Source organism: Cucurbita maxima, unplaced genomic scaffold (genome assembly GCF_002738345.1).
Source record: "Cucurbita maxima cultivar Rimu unplaced genomic scaffold, Cmax_1.0 Cma_Scf00031, whole genome shotgun sequence".
NCBI lineage: Eukaryota > Viridiplantae > Streptophyta > Magnoliopsida > Cucurbitales > Cucurbitaceae > Cucurbita > Cucurbita maxima.
In genome coordinates this window covers 977963-1001987 of record NW_019272047.1, presented here as the reverse complement: position 1 = coordinate 1001987, position 24025 = coordinate 977963, and the positions used below count along the sequence as shown (strand labels likewise).

The following is a 24025-nucleotide window of genomic DNA, read 5'->3' as shown; positions in this document are numbered from 1 at the left end:
TCAACTAGGATTTTTAAGTTAGTTATTTGATAGCTAAGTATTTAACGAAAAAGATGATCTATCGAGATGTTTTTAGAAGATTCTCATGTAAATTTATTACAAATTTGAGTTTTCAGCGGTTTGTTTCGTTTTTTAACAATCAACCACCCAACTCGAAAACAAAGAGTTTGATTGGGTTGAGTTACAATCCAACCAATTCGAATTTTTTGATTAATCCAAAAAAAAATATTTCTTTAATTGGATCCAATCCGACCGAGGTACATCCCTAATTATAACTTTTTAACTAATTTTTGTTTTAATTATTAGACCCTCATATTTCAATTAAGCTTTAGTACTGTAAGGGAAGAAGAATGAATGAAGTGTTAAAAAGAATTAAGTATTAAGACTGTTTATTTGTATTAAGAAGGTTAAGAATTCTCTTAGAAAATTAACTATTTAAGTTAAAATTTATTGAAAAATTAATAATTTAATTGAAAATTTTATAAAGAAATCAATCAAAAACCTAATTTTATCGAATAAACATTTTTTAATCGGGTTCAAAAAATATGGTACAACCTAACTCAATCTAACCTCTACTTTTAAAAAGATTGAAAATATTTATGGTTCGAGCCTAATAAATATTCGATCAATTAAACTTTATAAGATTTTAGTAATTAAAATAATATATATTATATATAATTTTTAAAATAATTAAAAAAAAAAAAAAGAAGAAGAAGTCACAACCCATTTGAAAATAAAGATTTAATTGAGAAAATTTAAGTTTGAGGAGAATTATCCAAAAATGAACGTCGTCTTCCAGGCTGCCTCACACGCTTGAGTTTGGCGGCCATGGAAGAAATGGCAGAAATACAAAAGCCACAAGAACCACTCATTTGAAATCGTGGACGCAACCCAACTGAGAGCTCATTTTTAACTCCAACAAGAACAAGAAGAAGAAGAATAATTAAGCCCTCGATCACCATGGCACCCTGTTCTTCCTCCTCTGTTCTCCTCCATTGAAATCCATGCTCAATATTCTCTCTGGATAATCCTCCTCCGTCTCCATCAGCCATGTCTCTCGCTCATTGCTTGTTCTCAACTTCCAGAGCTATCACCAAATCTCAACCTCCTTCTCCCTCTGTTTTACCCAACAATCGCCCATCTTTCTTCTTACTCCAAACCCAGATTCTCAATAGACATTACTTCCAGAGCTACCACTGTTCTTCCACTTCCAGATTCAAGCACCCTTTTGCCGGAATATCCTCTTTTGCTGAAGCAGACGGCGGAGGAAAACAGGAAATCATTCAATTCAGCAAGAATCATGAGGTTGAGAAAGCTGCAGGGGAAGAGGAATTACCCGGGATGGCTCAGGCTTTTCACATTTCTTCAAAGACTGCCACTGCTATTATAACATGTATAGCATTTTCATCTCTCAGTTTCCCACTTTTCATGAAGTCTTTGGGGCAGGGTTTGGCTTTGAAAACCAAGATTCTGTCGTATGCCACTTTGTTGTTTGGGTTTTATATGGCTTGGAATATTGGAGCCAATGATGTGGCTAATGCCATGGGGACCTCCGTTGGCTCCGGCGCATTGACGCTCCGGCAGGCGGTGGTCACAGCGGCGGTTTTGGAATTCTCTGGGGCGTTACTTATGGGAACCCATGTCACCAGCACAATGCAAAATGGGATTCTTGTGGCTGGTGTGTTTCAGGGAAAGGATATGCTGCACTTTGTTGGGCTGCTTTCGTCTTTGGCTGCCGCTGGTTCTTGGCTGCAGGTACTAACATTTAGTCAAATTCATAGATAATTTCTTTTTCAGCCACAAATATGACTCTTAATAGCTCAAATAATAGCATTTCATAGTGAAAATTGAGAGAGGTATATTACAACTCTTAATTTGATTTTAGAGAATTTAAAAATAGTAAACTGACAGGTTTAAATTCTAACAAAATACTACCATTTAAGTCCGTTTTGTTAGGAGGAATCATGACTCTCTACAATGGTATGATATTGTCCACTTTGAGCATAAGCTCTCGTAGCTTCCCCAAAATGCCTTATATCAATAGAGATGTATTTGTTACTTATAAACCCATGATCATTCCTTAAATTAGCCAACATGGAACTCCCTCCCATCAATCTTCTTAGCCAACGTGGAACTCCCTCCCATCAATCTTCTACATGTTTGATTTTAAAATGCTATATCTTTGTCTCTGTGTTGTTATCCACTTTTTGACATATTTTGAAAACTAAAAAACGTTTTTAATTCAAATATTTTCTTAAGAAAGAAATTAGCAAGAGATAATTGTCAAAGTAAAAATAAAAGTAGCAAAAGAATCTCTAACTTTACCTGTTTATCTTTCAATATCTCTGCTAAGATTGCATCATATTATGGATGGCCCGTCTCGACCACGCATTGTATAGTGGGATCAATGGTTGGATTTGGTCTTGTCTATGGCGGAGTTGGAGCTGTCTTCTGGGGCTCATTGGCGAGAGTTGCTTCTTCATGGGTGATTTCTCCATTAATTGGAGCACTGGCCTCATTCCTTGTCTACAAGTGCATTCGTAGGGTGTGTTCCTTGAGTCCTTGCCTTGACTAAGCCATTGCATTCATAGGAACCTGAAAAATAATTAACTGTATGTTATTTTCAGTTTGTGTACAGTGCAAAGAACCCAGGACAGGCAGCTGCAGCAGCTGCACCGTTACTCGTATTCCTCGGCGTAACTGGAATATCATATATATCATTTCCATTGAGTAAGAATCTTAAATGGGTTGTAGCACAGGCTGTAGGCTTTGGAGTAGTAGGAGCATTCCTTGTCTACAAAATAATTCAGAGACAACTTGGCCATTTACTCAACAAAGCTGCTGCTTCGTCTTTGAAGAAGGCAGACGAGAGTACAACTGAGGAGAAAAACATTGGATTTCTAGATGAGATTGCAGGTCCAAAGGGAACTCAGTTGGAGATAGTTTATGGGGTATTTGGATATATGCAGGTTCTTTCTGCTTGTTTTATGTCCTTTGCCCATGGTGGAAATGATGTATCAAACGCAATTGGTCCCTTGGCTGCTGCGTTGTCAATACTTCATGGCAGTGTCGGTGGCGCCGAGATTGTCATTCCACTTGATGTTCTTGCTTGGGGAGGGTTTGGAATTGTAGCCGGGTTGATGATATGGGGCTATAGAGTGATAGCAACCATTGGGAAGAAGATTACAGAACTCACACCAACCAGAGGATTTGCAGCGGAATTTGCTGCTGCTTCTGTGGTTCTAATTGCATCTAAACTGGGTTTGCCAATCTCAGCAACACATACATTGGTTGGTGCAGTCATGGGGGTTGGCTTTGCTAGGGGACTCAACAGTGTTAGAGCAGAAACTGTGAGAGAGATAGTTCTTTCTTGGGCTGTGACCATTCCTGTTGGTGCTTTCCTTTCAGTTCTCTATACATGGATCTTGACCAAGCTTTTGGCGTATGTTTTATGACGCATGTATGTCGAGAATTTCAGATATGCCTCTTCAAACAATTTGTGTGTTTGGTTCATTCAATATATCTTCTTCCTTTCCCAAATGGGAATCGTTTGTTTATATACAGCATCAAGGAAGCAACTGGTGTGTTGCTTGTTTTCAGCCTCTTTTTCCTTCCTATTTGGGTCCTTGCAGAAGATGTCTGTAATACTGCAGACTGAACTAAGAGAAATGAATTTTGTGTTATTCTGGCAGTGTAACCATTCTTTCAATGTATCAAATAGGCCTACTCATTTCAAACACTTGATAACAAAATCAACGACATGGGGAATCAAACACCCGAGTGCATGGTAGGGGTAAACACCAGAAATGTAGAGTGCTCGTGCATAAACACTATTGTGAGATCCCACATCGGTTGGAGAGGGGAACGAAGCATTTTTTACAAGGGTGTGGAAACCTCTCCCTAGCTGACGTGTTTTAAAAATTTTGAGGGAAAACCTGAAAGGAAAAGTTCAAAGAGGACAATATCTGCTGTGGGCTTGGATTGTTACAACTATCATTTCACAAACTCATAAACAGTGATCTTCTCATCCAACATATTGTTTCCTTCAGCTGCTTAAAAGTTCTCTGTGTTGCTTAACTTCAGTTTCTCAGTGTTAGCAGAAGGAATGACAGACTGTGGCTGACAGAGTGACAGGAACATTGATATTCTTGATTGGTTTCACTGATATTCATGGTCACATGGAATGCTGAGCTTTCATCAATAAACGAACAGAAAGAGCATTTGATCGAACCCTTAAAAATTCATCTGAAGAACATGTTCTAGGAAACAATGGTCTAGCCACAAGCTCAACGTTTACCTTCCAATAGTATCTCTCTCCCAAATTCATGCCTGTGGGAAGGCAAAAAGCCATCCAGAACCAAGTTTAGCCTTGGCAGCTGGGGGAAGGCAAAAAGCCATCCAATCCGAAAGTAGTTTCTTCAAGTCCTCCGCTCTACTAAAGGAATTCACCAAATTTTACCTTGCAAGTTATGCTTGCACATCCTTGTGCTCGTGTCATACTCCCAAAGGCCTGAAAACATTTGACGTTCTAGTTTCTTTAGTCTTCCACTAATCCAGTTATTGTGGAGAACAAAACAGCCCTTCTTCCTGCAGGCTGTTTTGATATTTTTCTTTTTCCAAAGTTCTTGGTATGCACCGTTAGGGAAGAGGTTTCTATCCAAAAAATGAACAGTTAAATTCGTTTCAGGCTCCAAGCATTTAGTACTACCCTTTCGATTAGTACCTCCCTCCCCACAAAGGGTATCATAGAAGCTTGGCTGCTCCGATTGGCCCGAAGTTGCTGCATGCTTCACCACCTTCTCCATGGCAGCTATTGTTGATTCATCAGAACGAGCAAAATAGAACCCAGAGTTCAAGCGTCTAGGTAAGTTAATTGGTCCTGCATATACAATCAAACCAGAAAGTGAGATAAACAATTGGATAAACTGGAATATAAATATCTTCCATAAACGCCAAATAATAGTTTTAGTTAAGAATATCTCTGTGCATTCCAAGTTTCCTGTTCCCTTATTAAATTTAAACTGTTTTCAATATTGGTCGTGTACTTCAATAACATATGAAAACAGAGACTTTCATTTAAATGTTAGGAATTACGACTCTTCACAAGGGTATGATATTGTCCACTTTGAGCGTAAGCTCTCATAGCTTTGCTTTGGGCTTCCCCAAAAGGCCTCGTACCAATGGAGATGTATTCCTCCTTACTTATAAACTCATGATCATTCCCTAAATTAGCCAATGTGTAACTCCCTCCCAACAATCCTCAACATTAAACACATGCTAGGATAGGAATGAAACCTGTCTTCTTGTATTCATCAGATTGTGCAGCAAGAACACCAGAACCAAAACTGTAAAGAAAAGGCAGAGGGTTTTTAAACCAATATATATCAACGTCACTGAGAAGTACGTTGTAACCCAGCTTCAATATTCTTAAAACCATTCTGGACTTCACTTTTGTCACCCTCTGAAAGCACTCTGTTCCAAAGTGACAGTCATTGAAACTGATATTGGTTGGAGCCAATGGATCTCTATAGACAGGCAAGCCCTAGCATAAAAAAAAGATCTAATAAAAACCATAGCAGAGAAGACTAAAGCACACACAGAACAGAGAGCAAGAAGAACCTGCAAGGCTGAGAAATGATAGGTGTCAGAATCAAGGGCACAAACTAAATAATTTGGTATCTGTAGGTGGCGCAATCTGCAAACCCAGCTCATTAACATGTCCTTGTAACTATATCCAGCAACTGTCAGTACAATTGTCTTATTCTTGTCTGCAATTAGGGGAAGGAGAAACTCTAAGGAAAATGGAAGCTCTAAAGTTTCTGAAGATGATACCCCTTTTTCCAATGAGCAATCATGTAGTCTATCCAGTGATCGAAAGCCATGGTCACAAGCCGTAGGCTTCTTCTTCTTCTTCTTCCCAAAATGCAACAGCTGCGTGTTCCATAAACTAAGCATTCTCTGGTTCTTTGGCAGATATGTTGCATTTTCTGTTGTGTTGGTCAGAATATATTGCTCATTACATTTGAGAAGTTTCACCAGACTAGAATATGTAGCATCCGGATGAAATGAAGATCCATATAGTGAACCAAGAAGGTAGTTGCCTGAATATTCCCAGCGTCTTGCTTCATTATCAGATGGTTGCTCTGGATCTTGGAGATAGAAACTGCTGATGGTCCAACTAGCATCAAACACAAACCTGAATTCAGATGCCACAGCTTCATTGATGACCCAATTGTTATGGATCCCTCTTCCATACAGGAAAGGAGGAAGAACTCCACTGTGCAACGGAATGTCCTGGTTGTTCCATGCCAATAATTCCTTCCCTCCACAGTGACTCCATCGCCAATGCTCATCGAGCAACTCCTGGAACCAAAAGAAAGCAAGAAAAATAACGAGTTGCTCAGTTGTTGTCTCAATCCCAGAAAAAAGTCTGCAAGATGCTACTCAGTACCTTCTGTAATCTCGTCAATTTTTTATTCTCCGTTGGGAAATGTCTCTTGGACTCATCAAAGTAGAATGGTATGTACGAGATGTTTCGGGACGAAGCAACCAGCAGCCAATCACGGTCGAGTTTGTAAGCATAATTCAGAGTGGAAATAAAATCAGGAAGAAGAATAGTTTCGGGATGAACAAAGGCACAAATGTCTGATGCAAATGACTGAGATCTTGCCATCATTGAATGGAAATATGGGGTTCCAAGGAATCTAGACAAACAAGACAAAAAGAAAAATGATCAATATCATGTGCAGTTATCATGATGTATCATATTTCTTCACGAGGGCTAATGCAGTATCTCTTCTTCATGGTGATCAACATTTTAGTCTATGATAAGCTTCTCATCTGGATTTAGCCAAAGAAAGAGCAGATATTCAGATTTTTTTCAAGTCCTAATCCAGTAGATGCTTTTACACTTCATCAATGGAACTAACCAAACCAACAGGTTTTGATGACACCAAAATTCCCGAACAAACACCAATGAATACTGATATGAACAAAAGCAATCGACGAACTACATCAGAAATTTGTAAGCACTTAGAAATTCCTTACAACATAACAATTTTACTTACGTAAAATCAATGTCGCTATCAATATAAACCCGCGAACTGATAGAACGTGCATATGCGGCAACGGAAAGGTCTTGGCTGAACAGAACGACTGTAATTTGTGGGGACAGAGCAAGCCATGACCGAATAGCCAAGCTCTGTCGAACTCCAATATTACCAGAGAAAGAGCGAGGCGCAGAGAATATGGAAACCGAAGGATTACGTCGATCGCCGAAGACTCTGTAGCGAAGCTTGGGCTTCACAAAACGATCCTTGAAGGATGGCAAACTTTGAGTAGCGTATAACGAGAGAGCAATCAATACCAATCCGGAGAGCCAAATCGACCAAAGTCCCGCCTCAATCGCCTGTCGGAAAACAGAAACAAAACATCAACAGAAGAAGAAAGCAAGATTTAACAGAAGAAAAAATGGATGGAATCGAAAACGCCAAAGACCTTCATACTGCGCAATGTTCGTCACTGAAAATCGGCATGAACATGGAGAGGTAAAACTTATTGTATCTGAGAGCTAAGAGAGAGAGATTTTGTGAAACTTTAACCGAAAGAAATGCAATGCAAAAGTAACAAACGCACCAGTTCCATTGGCGCGCCATCAGAAACGGAGCACGCCACCGGCCATGTGAGGGCTGTCGTTTTCTGAAGCTAATAATACTTTAATGCCCACTGAGATTGCTTCGTTTATCCCTTCCCTTCTACCTATGAATATGAAATATGAAATCGAAATTCGAAAGCACCATTTTCTGCATTCCACCATTAATGAAGCTATGAACCATTTACGATTTCGACAGACAGAGAGAGTCGAGCTAGATTCGTTCATCTTTAAATCCCATGATTATTTTTTTAAAAAAAATATTTAATCCTCTCAATCAGATTGTTTATTTTTTTTAATTATTTTTAAAAAATCTTATAATATTTATAACATTAATAACTAAATTCGGTGAATTAACCCAACAAAAAAAAAAAAAAAATGTTGAATTTTTCAAAAATTCAAACTCAACCGAAGAATTAGATTATTTATATTTGTATAATATATTAATTATATTAAATACAATTAAAATATTCTTCGGGTAGGACTACATATAAATAACTTAACTCTCTTAAATTGAAACAAAAAAACAATTGAAAGCATCCAAGTTTACACCACAAGTTCAACGATTGCAAAGATAAAGGGTTTTGAGAGAGAGAGATAGTTGGAGGGGCTATTTAAGATTTAAGAACATCCCTTCAATGCAAACTCAAATACATGCACAAAAATTCAACCCTTGGAGTTATATTTCTTTTCCCATCATACAACACTATTGCTTCTCATTCCCAACCCTTTGAGAATCAAAACACCTTTCTGAGGTTCTCCATTCAAATCCACGCTCCTCATACATCAAAGGAAACTTAGCTAGAAGTAACTAATATCGCTATACTTAAAGCGTCAGCTCCTAGACCAGTATGTCGTGTCTATTGGTTTAAAACAGACAGCATCGATGGCTAACGTCCATGGCCTTCGGAGTATATCACAACCACCTAGTGAAGCCATTGAACAGACATTCATAACATTGCCACCTCTTCAAATTCAAAAAAGATCTGCAGCTTAGGCTCAGATTCAGGTACTGAAATCAAGATTATGAGTCTTCAAACAGGTATAAACAGTTCGAATTCTCTTAATCATTAGACAATCATCTGCGTCGTCTTGCAGGAGACCGAGACCTTGACCTCCTTGCCCTGTATGATATGTGTAGTTAGTCCTAAAGAACAATCAGTAACAAAGAATCTGAAGCATCCGTTGGAGCAGCTTACTGTTATGAGGATGAGTGTGCACATGTCCTGAGAACACATAACACAAACTTAATCTATGAGACATTGCGGCATACCTGGTGGTTTCAAGAGAAGAGAAGGGAGAATGCCTGCGCTGAGAGTGCTTGCTATGTGGTGACCGCGATACTTGTCTAGAAATGAAAGCATCCATTATACTGGTTTGGTGAGTTAAACTTGCAAAAGCCTATAACAGAGATGCTCAGCCTCGTGCATTGTCAAGAAACTTATACACCATAAAGGATAACCTCAATCTTTATGTGAAGGAGAAGAGCATGGATTGGGTAATCCACAAGAAAATATAAACTTGATAACAGGACAGTGACGATTCCCTAAAGATGTATTCTATTAACTGCTTGAATCATTAATATCCTCACTTTTGACCATCAAGATTAAAACCACCAAGTATAATCATGAAAGAACTTGGGAACAATATTCATTTTTTTAGTCCAACGATAAAAAGAAAATAAAATTACACAGACAAACCTCCATGGAATACCAAAGATGCAAAAGTGAATTAGAGGTTTAGGATTACCTTCTCCTAGATCTGATTGGAGATGGGGATTTGTCACGCTTCCTGGATTTCACCTTCCTGCAGAAAGGGGCTAGGAATGAAGTCCTATATAACTTTTTCAAAGGGGAAAGAGAATAGGAACATCCATAAGAAATACCTTTTAGAATCATCCGAGTCATCACTTGAATTGGTCGAATGATCGACGGCCTTGTCTTTATTTCTGTCTCTACTGCTCTTGTGCCTACTCAATTCACTTGAGATTTTCTGTCTCGTTCTGCCTTCGTCGTCTTTTGTGTACACCCTGTTTCTGTCGGTTCCATCTTTAGTGCTGGCCCTCATAAGCTTGTCTTCTCTCCTTTCCTCCTTTGAATTGTGATGTGTAGACCTATGTCTCGAGTCGGGATCCTTACCTTTCTCGCCAGACTTAACACCTTGGTCCTTCAATTTTTCCTTTTGAACAGTCTGATCATCTGCCTCTTCCTTCCTCGGGCGCCTGCCATCTTGCTTCAGACGATTCTCATCTGCTTTCTCATTTGTTCTAGTTTTTACCTCCCCTTCTTCCTTGACACGATCTTTCAATGAAGAACCCCTCATACTTTCCTGCTTACCACTATCAAGCGGTTTTATTTTAGTTTCCCCATCATGCGGATCTTTAGATACATTTTTACCATTCACATTCTTTCCTTGCTGTTCAGATACCATGCCTAAAACATCCCTTCTCCCAGAGGCAATTCCATCCCCAAACTTTGTCTCATTATCTTTACCTTTAGAGCTTGGCTTCAATGAATGTTCTTGACCCATTTCTCGATCCATCCAATCATCATTCAGCTTATTGAAGCCTGTGCTTTTACTCGTTTCATTGACAGAACTGGTTGAACCATCATTGATGTCACTTATTACATGATTTCCACTGTGCTCTATAACATTTCCTCGAGTGCTAGCATTTCCAACTGCATCTTGAATATCTCTCAAATTTCTTTTTGTACTGGATAGCTCAATATTGAACATTGTCTTGGAACCTTGCATATTTGAACTCTGAATTTCACCATCTCTATCATCATTTTTTTCATCATCAGAAGCATAATTTCCAAGACCAAGTACATCTCCAGGTGAGCTGGAACTCGACTTTTCACTAGTATCGTCATTATCAGGTTCCTGAACTTTGACTGGCAACAAAACCTTGGCAGAAGCTTTGGGAGTTGAGACTGGAAAGGGAGATGAAGAGACATTCTGATTTGAAGTAAGCTTGGCTGAATGGAACAGGAAAAATAGAATTGTGAGAAAGAGAGAGAGAGGAGAAAAGCAGGGAGTAAGAGCATCGATAGTTACCTTCAACAGCGAGATCATCTTCATCAAGAACTTTTGTAGCAATTTCATCAAACAGCTCATCAGTAACCTGTGTAGACATCATTTTAAACATGCATACACATAAGCATGGGAAGTATAGAGAAATTTCGAAGTAATTTCATAAGTCAGCTATGCTGCAGATTAAGTTCACTGACAATATAAACATGTTCTTCACACATTTATTGAGGAAAGGAAGGGCAGATACAGAATCCTCCCCTCATCAAATAGCAATAATCAAGTCATGAATGAAGAAACGAGATGCCATAGGTCGCAACTTCCTATGCTTAGATCAACAATATTAAGACATTTCTGAATCTGGCCAATTCGCATCCAAATTTATTCTGTTTCTTCCCAACCAATGACTTAGAACAGCAGTTACTGTACGGGATCAAAAAGTCCTCCCTTCTTTAGTAACAATTCCCTCAATAAAATCCCAACTTAACTACGAGATGACAATCCAACATGGATCAACTTCAAAAAGTAATTTTAGCTTCCTTACAAATAAGCAAAATATATAAATGAATTAAAAAATCTGTGCAACAGAACATAGAAATGAATATATGTGTGTGTGTGGATGTTCCAACCCCTATTGCAAATGTCAAAACCCAAAACTAATTTTCAAAGAAATAATTGATTTCCAGAATGGCTTTCTAAGTTGAAAAGTTCCTTCTAAATCAACAAAAAGAATAGGGAAACAAAGTACTAATTCAGAGTTTAAGATTGTATGAAACCAGAATATGTAAGGAAATGAAATTCAAGAATGGTTATCAAGTTTTAAAAACATGTAGGTCAGATTTAGCAACAAAACCTTTAAGAGTACTTCGGTCAGCACACGCTTGATTTCTTGATTTGTTGCTGCAGTTCTTGCTCCTTCTACAACATCCTGCATGGCACAAAAGATGAACTCCATAACCAAAAGAGAACATAGAGGAAGTCTCATCTGGATAAACCAGAAAAGTATTGATTCTAAGCCCCCATCCACAAGATAGTGCATGGAAGAACATGAATATTATCTTGAAAAGAATATATTATAGAGAACCTCATCATCTTCTTCTTCAGTCGACCTAGATGAATCAATACTTTTACTATCAGCTTGATCACCCTTTGCATAAGACTTGTCAACTCCTTGATCTTCCATGAGAACAGCATCCTCCTTAGGATGGTCAGCAGAAGAACTAGTGATCACTGCTTTCTTGATTTCCTCTCTGAGCCAATTTGGCACAGAAGCCTAAAATTACAGGATCAGTTTAACTAGCTGTTTATCATATTTCCAATATCAGTTGTTGTCGTTGTTTACCTTTTTTGGACGTTCAGACATAGTTGACATGCCATATGCATCACCAGATAAAAGTGTGGCAGGAAGTGCAGCACCAGGAAATGGAGCAGCGGCAGCAGGAATTGCAGGGGTGATGCCAGAACCAGCAAACCTTCCAAATGGGGGCGGTGTGTGTCCAGGAACAGAAGAAGGTACAGCTACAGGAGGATCAAGCTGAAAATTTATAACAATTTTCAGGAATTTATCTTGATGACCTAGAACAAAAAGAACTTTAAAAAAAATTCAGAACCTGTGCTCCAGAAGCCAAGGCAGGAGGAATTGGTGGATAAATCATGCCAGGAGAAATAGAAGACCATGAATTTAAAGACGGCATTGGGACGCCTGAATCATTGCCTCTAGTGGATCCGGCTGAATCATTGCGAGGAAAGCCAGAATGCATTCTTAGACCACGATCGTGACTGAACCTAGGAGCAAAATCTAAAGGCTGATCTGCAAGATTGGTCATGGGACCAATTGGCCCTGGCTCATTGCTATATGCATAGGGTGGAGGAATAGGTGATTGGAAATGCTGCTGTCCACCATGAACTGATGAATTTTGCATAGGTAGTGATTTGAAAGACTGTATATTTTGATCTACAGTATCTTCTTTACCTGCCATTAGGTGTTTAAGGTAAAATTGAACTATTAAGAGAAACAACAGTAGCATCAAGAAATAAGGAGCCGTAAGTCTAAGTGAATAGGACTCCTAGTATTTAAAAAGTAGTAACAAATCTCTGCTCCAAACAAGCTTTTGCTCGGGAGGATTTGAATGTTTGTGCAAGTGTACAATTGGCGACTTAACTCTGAACATGATTATGATCCTGAAAAAGTTGATCACATTCTTGATTGTGGTAAAAGCTGAATATGAGACGCAACTTTCACCTAAAATTATTTGTCGAACACTTACAAAAAAAAAAAAAAAACTATTAGCACATCTAGGTGCTTCATTCAAATACCAGCTTTTCTAAGTCTTGGAATCTAGACAGAACACTGATAATGAAGTATGAAGAAGAGGGATCATTCTACCATTTCTTTTCACTTTATGCGAGCGCATGCCCTGGGGTGGGGAAGGGGGAGGGGGGAAGGTTCTTTCATCCTATATTCCCAAGCAGGAACTTGTTAACCTTTCGTGATTGTAACCTCCATCAGTCTATAAAATAGGGAATTAAACTATAAGAGAAGCAACGAGGCACAACTTAACAACAGCAATCCAGCTTCTCTTGAGCACTCAAAGAGCTCCCCAACCAACCAATTATATATAAAAATACATTGACAAGCCGGTAGCAATTATCTGTTATAATAATAATGATAAAAGCATTAACAACAATAATACCATAATAATAATAAAATTCATAGTGATAGATGCCCACAGAGAATCAATTGTGGTTCAATGACAAGACGGATATAAACGTTGAATATAATAACAATTAATGGAACAAAAAGAACATCAATTTTAATACTAAATGAGTTTCAAAGTAGGATTCTTCAACAATAACTACACTCATACACAAGTGAATCATTACCTGTAACAGAATAGTTACTAGAAGGTACCTCCTGCTGATGAACCGATGGACTTGAAGATAATTTCCCTTGGTGATGTAAAACAGAGCTCATGTTGCCTCGATAACTACCATCAGTGACAGAGTAAGTTAGACGCCCATCTGAAAAATAAGAAGATTGTTCACTGCTAATAGTAACAGGTATGGACTCCAAGTGATGAGCTGCTGATGGCCGGGAAACAGTTGTTGCTGAAGCTGTATACTGTTCATAGGTTGTAGGAGGAGGTTGATGAGACATATCTGGATGATTTGAATTAATTGGTTGTGAGTACTGATCCTGATAATAGTTATGTTCTTCAAGTCTCCCTGTAGGTGCAAACTGAGATTGCTGACTGTCCATTGCAGTCTTCGCATCCGCCCACGCCCTAGCTCTGGCCGCCCAATCTTCTTCATTGCCTTGGGCTGCCATTAAAATATTTAAAAGAAGGTGCACAGAAGCAGTAAACTGAAGGGGCACAAAGATTTTAAAGGACCAAAAAGAAATCCTAAAATTTGCATCACAGTGAAAAAAGGATCATAATAGAAAGAGACCGACAACACAATAACACAACACAAAAAGTGTAAGTGGAGAAATTGTTTCTCGTAATGATGCAATACGGATAAACCAAGCAACCCATCGACAATAAGCAAATCGTTATTATAAGCATTTCATACAGAACGTTATTTTGCATTTCATGTATAAGAACAGCAAGAATGGCATCTATACTTTGTAAAATGACAGGTAAACTCTTGCAAACTAAAGAAAGTTCAGGTAGAATCAAACAAAAAGAATTCATGAGGAAATTAAGCAACAAACCTCGATATTCCCAACCTTGATGCGGAGCCCAATTCGGGTTGTTCCATTCCTACAACGATCAATATATGGTAAAGACATGGCATATGGACGAATATAACATATAGAAAGTACATTGACGATCCTCACAAGTTATGAAAATGTTAGAAAATAGATAAAGAAACCTAAATGAATTCACTCCCACTGCAAGAACCATCAGAACAATGACAAATATCCTAAACCAGCTGATGCATTAAATTCCGACAGGTCAAGAAAGTAGACAGGGAACAAGAAGTTCCATAGATAACAAAAATTTAACCGAAAGATGACGAAATTCGCCTGAATCACCTGCGAATGAGGAGGGAGTTGCTGAAACATAGGAGGACGAGGAGGAGGAAACTGGTTGTGGTGCATAGGCTGCGAAGGATAAGGATGAGGAGGTGGAGGATAAGCACCGGGAGGAGGAGGAGGAGGAGGAGGAGCATGTTCGGAATGAGGCGCCGGCGGTCCCCACTGCGACGGAGGCGGATGAGGAGAAGGTGACGCAGAATGCGAAGGGTGGTATTGAAATTGGTTGTGGAACCATGGACCCTGCGGAGGAACTGGTGGCCTCAACGACGATTGGTGGTGGTGGTGGTAGTAGGGATCGGCAGCGGAGGGAGGCGGCGGAGGTGGCGGAGCCCCCGGGAAATGGTGAGTCTGATGGTAAGAATCCATATCTCTGTGGATTAATGGCGGGTTGTTCTTCAGATATGGTGATTCAGTGGAAGAATACGGCGGGGTCAGGGTTCAAGCTCCGAATTCCGGCATTGTTACTACGCCCTGCGGCTGCGGGGAAAGAAAGGGGAATTTTGTGAGGGAAGAAGTCCAGTATGAATTGCAACCATTACGTCGCCGTTTCCTTGCCGTCGGTAGTGGCTAACCACGTCGGCTTCGATTTTCCTTCTTCCAAAAACTGGGCCTAACCTTCAAAAGCCCATAATAATACGTTTTCTCCTGAACTTACTGAATTTAAGCATCATTTTTTTTTCTTTTCCTCGTGTAATAATTTTATTATTATTGATTGTTATTAGAGATATTCATTTATTCGCGGGTCATACGATAGTCTTGAATAGATTGAGAAATCCTTGTTTAGAGAATGAATGCGAAGAAATTTCTCTTCATTACATTAATGAGAATGAGTATTATATTCTCGGTATCCATCACCTTCCTGTTCTATCTCGTTTTTGTCTTTTAATATATATAAATAAATAAATTTATTTATTTATTTTTTATTACCATTTATAATAAATATATTTTTTTTAATTTTTGGTTTATTTTACTATTATATTTTCATGATGTTATAATAAATAAATTATGCATTGAACCATTTTATAAAAACATGGTAAACAATTTTTTTTACAAGAACCCGATCCCTGCACATTTCTCGTGGAGTATCCTAGCAAAAATAAATGAAAATTTTCGGGACATGAAGACTTCCTTGTTTCCGTCTCATGAACATCCCTAATGAACATCTCTAATGATGGTAATGTTATTAATGATAGCTACATAGTGATTTGACCACAATTTTGATACAAACTTGAAGCTTCTGACGGTGATGAATGCATTAACTATAGATATGATGTCAAAAATAGACCAAATTTATATCATCGATAAAGTTAAAAATGACCCTTCCATTCCATCTTGTAACGATTAGCTAGATAAAAGAACCTTATTCAAATGGATAATCAAATATTTATTCCAAACTTAAAAGAAGTTTGAATTGTATATGTTAAATTTCTAAGAAAAAAACATAGCATAAGATGAAAATTTAAAGCTTCAACCTCGTGAAGATAGTGAAGATGGGTAAAGCTGTAAACATTAATAACTCTCTTATAGTTGAAACTTTACCCATCTTGACTATCTTCATGATGGGTAAAGTTTAAAGAGTTATTAATGCTTACAACACTGAATCATAATGAAATGGACACTTAACTTGATATAAGATAGAATTACTCCAACCTAACCAAACATGAAGCTATTGCATTCATCTTCATAGATTAATTGGACACCAATAAGCACTACAAAACTGTACAAAAGAAAAGATGATAGAAGCATATAGAAACTAGGATTCTAGCTTAAAACATTGAATTTTTCATACAAATGGAATGTTACATGGCCTTTTGAATTGCTATAATTTCTTAGGTATACAACTTTTTTTTACCTTTTCCAAATGTGTCCCAAGAATTCTGAGTGGGTTAGCAGTTGAAATTTTGCTTCACCCCTGCAAGAGTTAAATAGGAAATAAATTGGCATCCTCATGCCACTGCATCAGCCTGTTTTCTAGTCAATCTTGCATATAACCCATCCTTTACGAGAAGCTCATTGTGCGTGCCCATCTGTGATATAATAATCGACCAAAAAAGTTCATCAATAAGACAATTTACTCGATAACTTAGGCCCTATTTGATAGTCATTTTATCTTTTGTTTTCTAGTTTTAAAACTTTAAGCTTATAAATACTACTTCCACATACATTTTTTGTGATTGTTTCAAAAACCAAATCAAATTTGAAAACTAATACAAGTAGTTTCTAAAAACTTCATTTTGTTTTTCAAAATTTAGCTTAGAGTGCAAATGTAAAGTTTGTTAGATGAACACGACTCTCCACAAAGGTAAGATTTTGTCCACTTTGAGCATAAACTCTCATGACTTTGCTTTGGGCTTCTCCAAAAGGCCTCACACCACACCAATGGAGAGAGTATGCTTTGATTATAAACCCATGAACATTCCCTAAATTAGCCGATGTGGGACTTTCATCATCCAACAAAGCTTATTAAGAATTGGGTGGAAGTAAGCATAATTGCCAAAACATAGAGAACCTAAGAACAAAATGGTTATAGAAAGGGACTTCAAAGATTCTAAGGTTAATGTAGATGTGTTTGAGCAATAGGTTGGTTAAATAAAAGAAAAGAATCAGGTTATCATGGGTTTATCGATCTCTTAAGTGGGATAATGGGTGGTTGGTTGGCTTCAGTTTTCAAAAGAAAATGAACATAGTAGAAAAGTAAGCAAGCTAGAATTTCCATGAATACTGTAAAAAGCTTAAACTTAATAGAGAGCAGAATAACCTCTACTATCTGACCGCCATCCATAACCACTATCCTGTCAGCAGCTTGAATAGTTGAAAGCCTGTAAAAGTGCAAAGGTCGAACTATCAACACACAAGAAACATATACAATGGAGGCCATATTAGAGAGCTTACCTGTGCGCAATAATTAAGACGGTTCTTTTCATCTTCAAGTCATTTCTTACCGCACGAAGAACACCCTGAATAACATCACAAGCAACATGTAAGCAATCGCTCGTGCTTCTCTTGTTCCATATGCATGTGTTCAATGACATGTTTAGAATGACTTTTTAAGTGCTTAAAAATATTTTTTTAATAGTTCAAAACGTTTTCTAAGCACTTAAAAAATCATTCCAAGTTGGCTTTAAAAGTTATAAGAGAAAGAAGAAAAAATGCTGAGAAGATTCTCGAGAGGTGGGGAAACTTATAAACTTTGCATGGCTATCAGGTGATGGTAGCAGTAAATTAAGCAAGCAACAAAAGGAAGAAGGGCACGTGTAGCCAAATGAAAGGAAATGAGAAAATTAACAGACTAAAGGGAAATAATACTATGGATAGCATGTATTTTAACAGTGTGGGTGACTGTTTTTACAAACCATTAGAATCCTGTTATATATTCCTGCCTGTTTCACCTGATTGTGAGCTTAGCACACATTTTCACCTTAATTTTACACGCACAGTTGAACAATCGTTCCTTTTTCCATGAATATATAGTAATATAGTCAGCACTCGAGCCTATATGTGAAATCTTTCAACCTCAATTTGATTATCTAAGTCTTTTCCATCTATTTCTTTCCATTTTTGTTTCCTTTTGGGAGGGGGAAGGCCGACATCAAGAGCTTTGTCAAAGTATTTACCTTAACATTGTGTTCACTCTCAGCATCCAATGCGCTAGTGGCCTCATCAAGAATCAAAAGAGCTGGATCCCTAAGAATAGCTCGTGCAATGGCTATCCGCTGCTTTTGTCCCCCACTAAGCAAATCATCATCAACAAGCGTTTGATAACCATTGGGCAGCGATAGGATGAAGTCATGAGCATAAGCCTGCTTGGCTGCCCATTCCACATCCTCCTGTCCCACGTCTCTGTGACATCCATACTTAATGTTTGAACTAACATCCATGCGGAAAAGTTTAGGTTCCTGTTCAAAACTATCGCATCAGAAGGGAAATATGAAACAACACTGAACTTTAAATCAAATTGGAAGTAGTTAACGGACCTGCCCTACATATCCGATCCTTTCTCTCCACCATACAATGTCCAATTCTTTAAGAGGGTAACCGTCAATTAAAACCTGAAAATAGGAAATATTATCCAAAATGAGAGAAGACATAAGAGCATGCAAAATATTCTTTGCACTATTTCCACAAACATAGATAAGTTTTGTGGATTCCAATTCATGAGTGCACACATTAATAGTATGACAAATAAGAAGAGAGGAGCAGGAGGCGGATCATGGAACCCTACGCTTATCATCATTCGGATAACTCATAGCAATAACTCTTGCAGGTGATGTATACTTTGGCCATTGGATAACTACCTTTTTCTTTGATCCATTAACTAAAATATTTTATTCTAAACCCACACACATTGCTTCAAGAAAAAACAAATCACAGTCGCATTTTTATATTCACTAAGCTAAGCACATTACCTGCCCATTCGTTGGCTCATAAAGTCGGAGTAAAAGGTTTACCAGCGTGCTTTTACCACTGCCACTAAGACCAACCTTGCAAAAAAGAAAGCATCAACTTATTGGTCACTGCAGAACCATAACCAGACATGTAAATAGCGAGAAAATACTTACTATTGCTACAACTTCATTGGGATGCACTGAAAGGTTTACATGTTGCAGTACAGAGACCTATTGAAGTATTTGAATCAACAATCATCTCGAGAATAGGCAAGAAAAGCATCCAAAAGTTGAATGATAACAATATTACAATAATAATGATAATCATCATCGTAATAATGTGACGCAGCCAGCTCAGCAAAATAAATTAATAAGAATTCATCATCACAAGATGTGAAAGCTTATCATCTGAATTTTACCTAGCACGAAATTTTAAGCAAGCAGCTTGATATTGCAATGCAGAGTAACTCTCAATAAGTCTCTTGCGGAAAGGAGAAAGATAATAAACTAGTAGATATAATGCTGCTTCAAGGCCTAATTAGTCAAATAATATCTTCCAGTTTAGGCTAACCTATAATGGCGCGCTCCTCATACTGCTAGAAATATGAACTTGGTAAAATGTCAACATAGTCAATTCTAGGTATATATATTGAGTTGACATTCAGCGTTATGGCTTTAAGCATTATAAAGTTAGCCATAACAACACTTACGAAGCCCAAACAATCTTAAAAAAAGAATCTTTGTGAGCAACTACATGAGACTATGAATTCTGTTGATATTACCCTTCACTTGCCGATGAAAACAGACATTATCATTGATCTTAGCCAAAAGGCTGAGAAAGGTATATGGTGATATTATTCTCACACATGGAATACAAGTTATCACCCGATTTCGTGGGCAATGTAGGGTGAAGGATACACTACAAATAAGAAATACAATGCAAGCAATCCTATTTTTAAGACTTCAGAAATGAGCAAAATTATTGCACATTCTGCCGTAGATCATTGTAGGTACTACATAAAAAAACCAGAGTGTTGAAAGAAGTAGTGAGTAGATCTTACAACTAAAAAGAAATTTACCGTTGGCCGTGAGGGATAACGGAAAGAGACATCCAAAAACTCGAAGCGTCCTGTCAGTTTCTGCAACTTTATTCCTGCAAGTGTTTATCATGTCAATAAAAATTCAACATAAGATTTCATGCACCTGAGTTCTATGTGATTTCATTTTACTGCTTCCTACACCATATGATAAATGAACAGCTCAAAAACCTTCAGAGATTTAAACAATGAAGACAACAAGTTCAAGGTAACAAAGTACTCCTCACTTTAAAGTGCTTTCTACGTTAAAACAGATCATAGAAGAAAAAGATAAATAGAAAAAACAAGAACAAGAACAAAAGACCAAAGCAAAAAGATAAGCAGCATTCCCAGCATTAAAAGTTACGTAAAACTAGTTTTTCAAGTCTGGAGCAGCAACTGCCACGCGAAGTATTTTACACAACTAAATTAAAGTAATTTGATGTAAAACAATATTTGAACATTGGTGGGGGAGAGAATACTAATGATGCCTCAGTCAATCAAGAATTGCTCGAGGGGTTTTCTGTCTTAAACTAAAGTCCAAAACTAAGACTCCACAACACAAAAGATAAGGTAAAAACACATTTTTAGCCCGTCCTATACTGCCATTGTAATATTTGTAATGATTTAGTTCTCCATACTTTTAGAAATGCAACTAAGTTCTTGACATTAATAAATGATAGTCATTAAGTCAGCTAACCTTCAATTATTATGATTATTACTGATGAATAATAACCTCGATTATTAGTTTCTTATTTATTTTGGAATATATTTATTTCCTTTTACATATTGGACTTATCAATTCAAATTGCAAATTTTATAGTACTCCAAAAATTCTGACTTAACCATTATACTTGTAAAATTCAAAGACTAAAATTATTGCAAAAGGGGGCCGAGGAACAAAATTGATGACCCACCATCTCCATCACAATTCAGTTAGTAGCTTACCTTGTGATGCAAATTGGTCGCTAGGCAAGAGATCCATCAATTGGAAGACCTTTTCACTTGCCCCAACAGATTGCATCAATGAGGATAAATTGTCCCCTACCCACCATGTTGAATAAATTAACCATTCACTATACAATATAAACTTTGTAAGTTGTTCAGCTGTTATACGACCAGATAGAATAAACATTCCTCCTAATAGCACGGCAATGACCTAGAAATGAAAAAGATCTAATGTTNGGGGGGTGCAGGACCAGTATTACCATTAATTGGCAAAAACAATCTATCTAGACCTCAGCCTTCAGTATAAGTGTTCTTAATATTTCAAATATTCTTTTTTTTTCTTTCCCATTTTATACTTTGTATAGATTTAGCTTTTCAAAAATTAAATAAATTGCATTGGTGTTCATTAAGCAGTGGCAGCAATTCTTGTCAGTATGTTATTATTTTAACACCGTGTTTCCATCTTCATTCTAATCTATGAGTATTTTACAATAAAAGATTCTGATATGAACATGATCAAAATGATAACGATATTGAAATAAGAAATAAACAGAAATTGAGAAAGAAATCCAAGATCCATCCCGTACTCTCCTAGTTCCATGTATTTGGTATGTTTGTTTATGATTTTTGATATTTTCCTTAATTGTATTTATTTGCTGGAATTATACTGTAATAATGTGCGAGTTTTCTTCCGTTTATGTTTTAGGGTTTTTCCACTTAAGATAGGTCTCTTGTTACCATTGTGAAGAAGAGAAATAGACGAGTATTCTTGTCATATTTTATTGATAATTGGCATAGAGTATTTACTAACTGCTTTCCTACCGCCCATATCTCCTGAACTCCTTACACTTAACGAACTGTACTTTCCTCCAACAAACTCAAGGGAGATATTTCACCCAAATCACTTGAGGCAAAATTGTGAATTTCTGATCCCGCGGCTTACGCAATACACTCTTTCCGATAGTGTAACCTCAGGATCCATTCTCAATGTTTCTCAGATGTAATACAGAGAACCATCTACCAGACATGTTCCCATCCTTTCAACCATTGCTTTTCAGGTTTCACCACTAATGACCAGCCAACATTCCGCATTATTCACATACCTTTTCAACATATCACATGGGTTTGGTCATTTTTAACCCAGCCCATCGAACTTGGGGTTTTCAACATTCAGTCTTACATATCTTCCTCCAATCAGCTTTGATTTAACACCACCAACTCAAACATCTCCGCACTTCACCTCCAATGCATGATCCTCTTCCAATGTTGCAGGCAGGAAGATTTTGATATTTGGTAATTTCGGCCAATTTTATGGCTTTTAAATTCAACTTCGTAGCCTTTGCTTTTATTGAATTCATGGTTACCAAAACATTATTCATTGTCATCAACAAACAATATGTCTCCAACTTTGTGGCAAGCCCCGAATCTGTGCCAGAGAACAATTGCTCTAATACTAATTTTCTAGGAACCAAATTAATATCATATTGCAATAAGAAAAAGGTTACACACTGGAAAATTTTGAGAGCTCTCTCCTGATCTCCCCATTCCAAGTTAGTTGAAATCTTTACCCAATGCTTTATCTTTCAAGTTCCACATATACTCCTAACTCAAACTACTAATAACTGCCTTACTCTTCAAACTATGCTTCCCTCTTGATAAACTCTAACCAACTAAACCATACAATCACCCCACATACTAACTAACCCCACCCTAAACTAATTAAATCTTTAATGTATAAGATTGCTGACTGGAAAACTCAGACATCAAACTGGAACTAACCTACTTCATCTCCAGATGGAATACGGGTACTAACTAGGTTGAAAAGCGTGAGACAAAAGAAAGATCCCTAACAACTGATAACTATGGTAGTTTTTTATAGACTTCATTTAGCAAGTCTTTTTTTTTAAAAAAAAAAAATACATCATAAACAAATAGAAAAATTTTCCTTCAGCATTTACATAGAAAAATATACATACAATTATTACCAAGCTACCAATAAAAACGACTTCCAAGGTTTATGTCTTTCCTCTTGACAATATAGCTGTAGCCCAATGTTTATTAGAAGAGATGAAACATGAACAAATTTTCATGTAGCTAAATGAAAAGGCTTATAACTTAGTTATAAATTGAAGGAAAATAAAAAGGAATATTCGTTTTGCAATAGTACGAAGTATAAACAAAAAATAATTAAACCTGAGTCGCATGATAAAGAAAATTGAAACTAAAGTTCCAGAGGCCATATCCTGCACTCTGTCTTAAGCTCACATCAGCTAATCTTTCCAACCACATCTCGTACCTAGGCATTAAGGAATAGTCACTTATCAGTCTGAAAAACTACACACTGTTTGATTTAGAATGATTAAGATATATTAAAAAGAAATCTATATTTACTCAGATATTATTGATAAATAAAATAAATTGTACTTGCAACACTACTCTACCTTCCAAGTTCCTCCTTCTCAGTCCCATAAACACGAACTGTTCTGATCAAAGACAATGTTTCTTGTGCAACCTATAGTGGCAATTAGAATTTCTTTTATTCAAAATTTGGAACAAAACATCATCAAATATGTATAGAAAAGTATTATCATACGTCATTGGAAGAAGCAGTGACATCTTGGACAATCTTTGCTGCCTTCTTCTGATATCTATGATGAACAATTTGCATTCAGATATTACTTATATAAAATAGCTAAAAAAATCACACAGGTATAAGGATAACCTCATGAAGGCAAGAAGATATTAGCAAACATACATATCGATCATAATGTGTCCAACATACAAAAAAAAAAAAAAAAAAAAAAAAAAAAAAAAAAAAAAAAAAAAAAAAAAAAAAAAAAAAAAAAAAAAAAAAAAAAAAAAAAAAAAAAAAAAAAAAAAAAAAAAAAAAAAA

The 24025-nt window shown here is 37.1% G+C and overlaps 3 protein-coding genes across 4 annotated transcripts in view; 1 reads left to right on the top strand and 2 right to left on the bottom strand.

Annotated features, from left to right (window-relative positions):
* Window positions 1-783: 783 nt before the first annotated feature.
* On the top strand, window positions 784-3697 carry LOC111466390 (inorganic phosphate transporter 2-1, chloroplastic-like). Its single transcript, XM_023111022.1, has 3 exons — window positions 784-1755; window positions 2354-2545; window positions 2628-3697. The coding sequence occupies exons 1-3, from the start codon at window positions 1051-1053 to the stop codon at window positions 3453-3455; spliced, it is 1725 nt and encodes a 574-aa protein (XP_022966790.1). The 5' UTR covers window positions 784-1050; the 3' UTR covers window positions 3456-3697.
* A 232-nt stretch (window positions 3698-3929) lies between these two features.
* Window positions 3930-15315, bottom strand: LOC111466319. Its single transcript, XM_023110923.1, has 19 exons — window positions 14721-15315; window positions 14397-14445; window positions 13565-14002; window positions 12292-12653; window positions 12024-12215; window positions 11766-11954; window positions 11535-11609; window positions 10709-10775; window positions 9537-10629; window positions 9401-9457; window positions 8818-8999; window positions 7663-7758; window positions 7498-7514; window positions 7068-7408; window positions 6452-6704; window positions 5620-6363; window positions 5296-5542; window positions 4381-4879; window positions 3930-4337 (listed from the first exon to the last, which is right to left on the bottom strand). Exons 1-18 carry the CDS (start codon window positions 15087-15089, stop codon window positions 4446-4448), a joined length of 5205 nt encoding a protein of 1734 aa, XP_022966691.1. The 5' UTR covers window positions 15090-15315; the 3' UTR covers window positions 3930-4337; window positions 4381-4445.
* A 1059-nt stretch (window positions 15316-16374) lies between these two features.
* Window positions 16375-24025, bottom strand: part of LOC111466389 (ABC transporter B family member 26, chloroplastic) — a 10824-nt gene continuing 3173 nt past the window's right edge. For both annotated transcript variants that reach the window (XM_023111020.1, XM_023111021.1), the window contains 12 exons: window positions 23726-23780; window positions 23574-23644; window positions 23326-23428; window positions 21133-21343; window positions 20188-20261; window positions 19283-19339; window positions 19130-19204; window positions 18698-18772; window positions 18338-18619; window positions 17616-17680; window positions 17482-17542; window positions 16375-16750 (listed from right to left, as the gene is read on the bottom strand). In XM_023111020.1, the coding sequence (XP_022966788.1) occupies window positions 16670-16750; window positions 17482-17542; window positions 17616-17680; window positions 18338-18619; window positions 18698-18772; window positions 19130-19204; window positions 19283-19339; window positions 20188-20261; window positions 21133-21343; window positions 23326-23428; window positions 23574-23644; window positions 23726-23780 (1210 nt within the window). In that variant the 3' untranslated portion in view covers window positions 16375-16669. The remainder of the gene's footprint in view (window positions 16751-17481; window positions 17543-17615; window positions 17681-18337; window positions 18620-18697; window positions 18773-19129; window positions 19205-19282; window positions 19340-20187; window positions 20262-21132; window positions 21344-23325; window positions 23429-23573; window positions 23645-23725; window positions 23781-24025) is intronic.

Coding starts and splice junctions, on each gene's coding strand:
- LOC111466319 (XM_023110923.1), bottom strand. CDS start 15,089: ATGGATTCTTACCATCAGACTCACCATTTCCCGGGGGCTCCGCCACCT. Junction 7,759..8,817: donor ACGGATGCTTCAGATTCTTT/GTTACTGATTGT, acceptor TCATATTCATAG/GTAGAAGGGAAGGGATAAAC. Junction 5,543..5,619: donor ATCATTTCTCAGCCTTGCAG/GTTCTTCTTGCT, acceptor TTTTTATGCTAG/GGCTTGCCTGTCTATAGAGA.
- LOC111466390 (XM_023111022.1), top strand. CDS start 1,051: ATGTCTCTCGCTCATTGCTTGTTCTCAACTTCCAGAGCTATCACCAAA. Junction 1,756..2,353: donor CCGCTGGTTCTTGGCTGCAG/GTACTAACATTT, acceptor ATCTCTGCTAAG/ATTGCATCATATTATGGATG. Junction 2,546..2,627: donor TCTACAAGTGCATTCGTAGG/GTGTGTTCCTTG, acceptor TGTTATTTTCAG/TTTGTGTACAGTGCAAAGAA.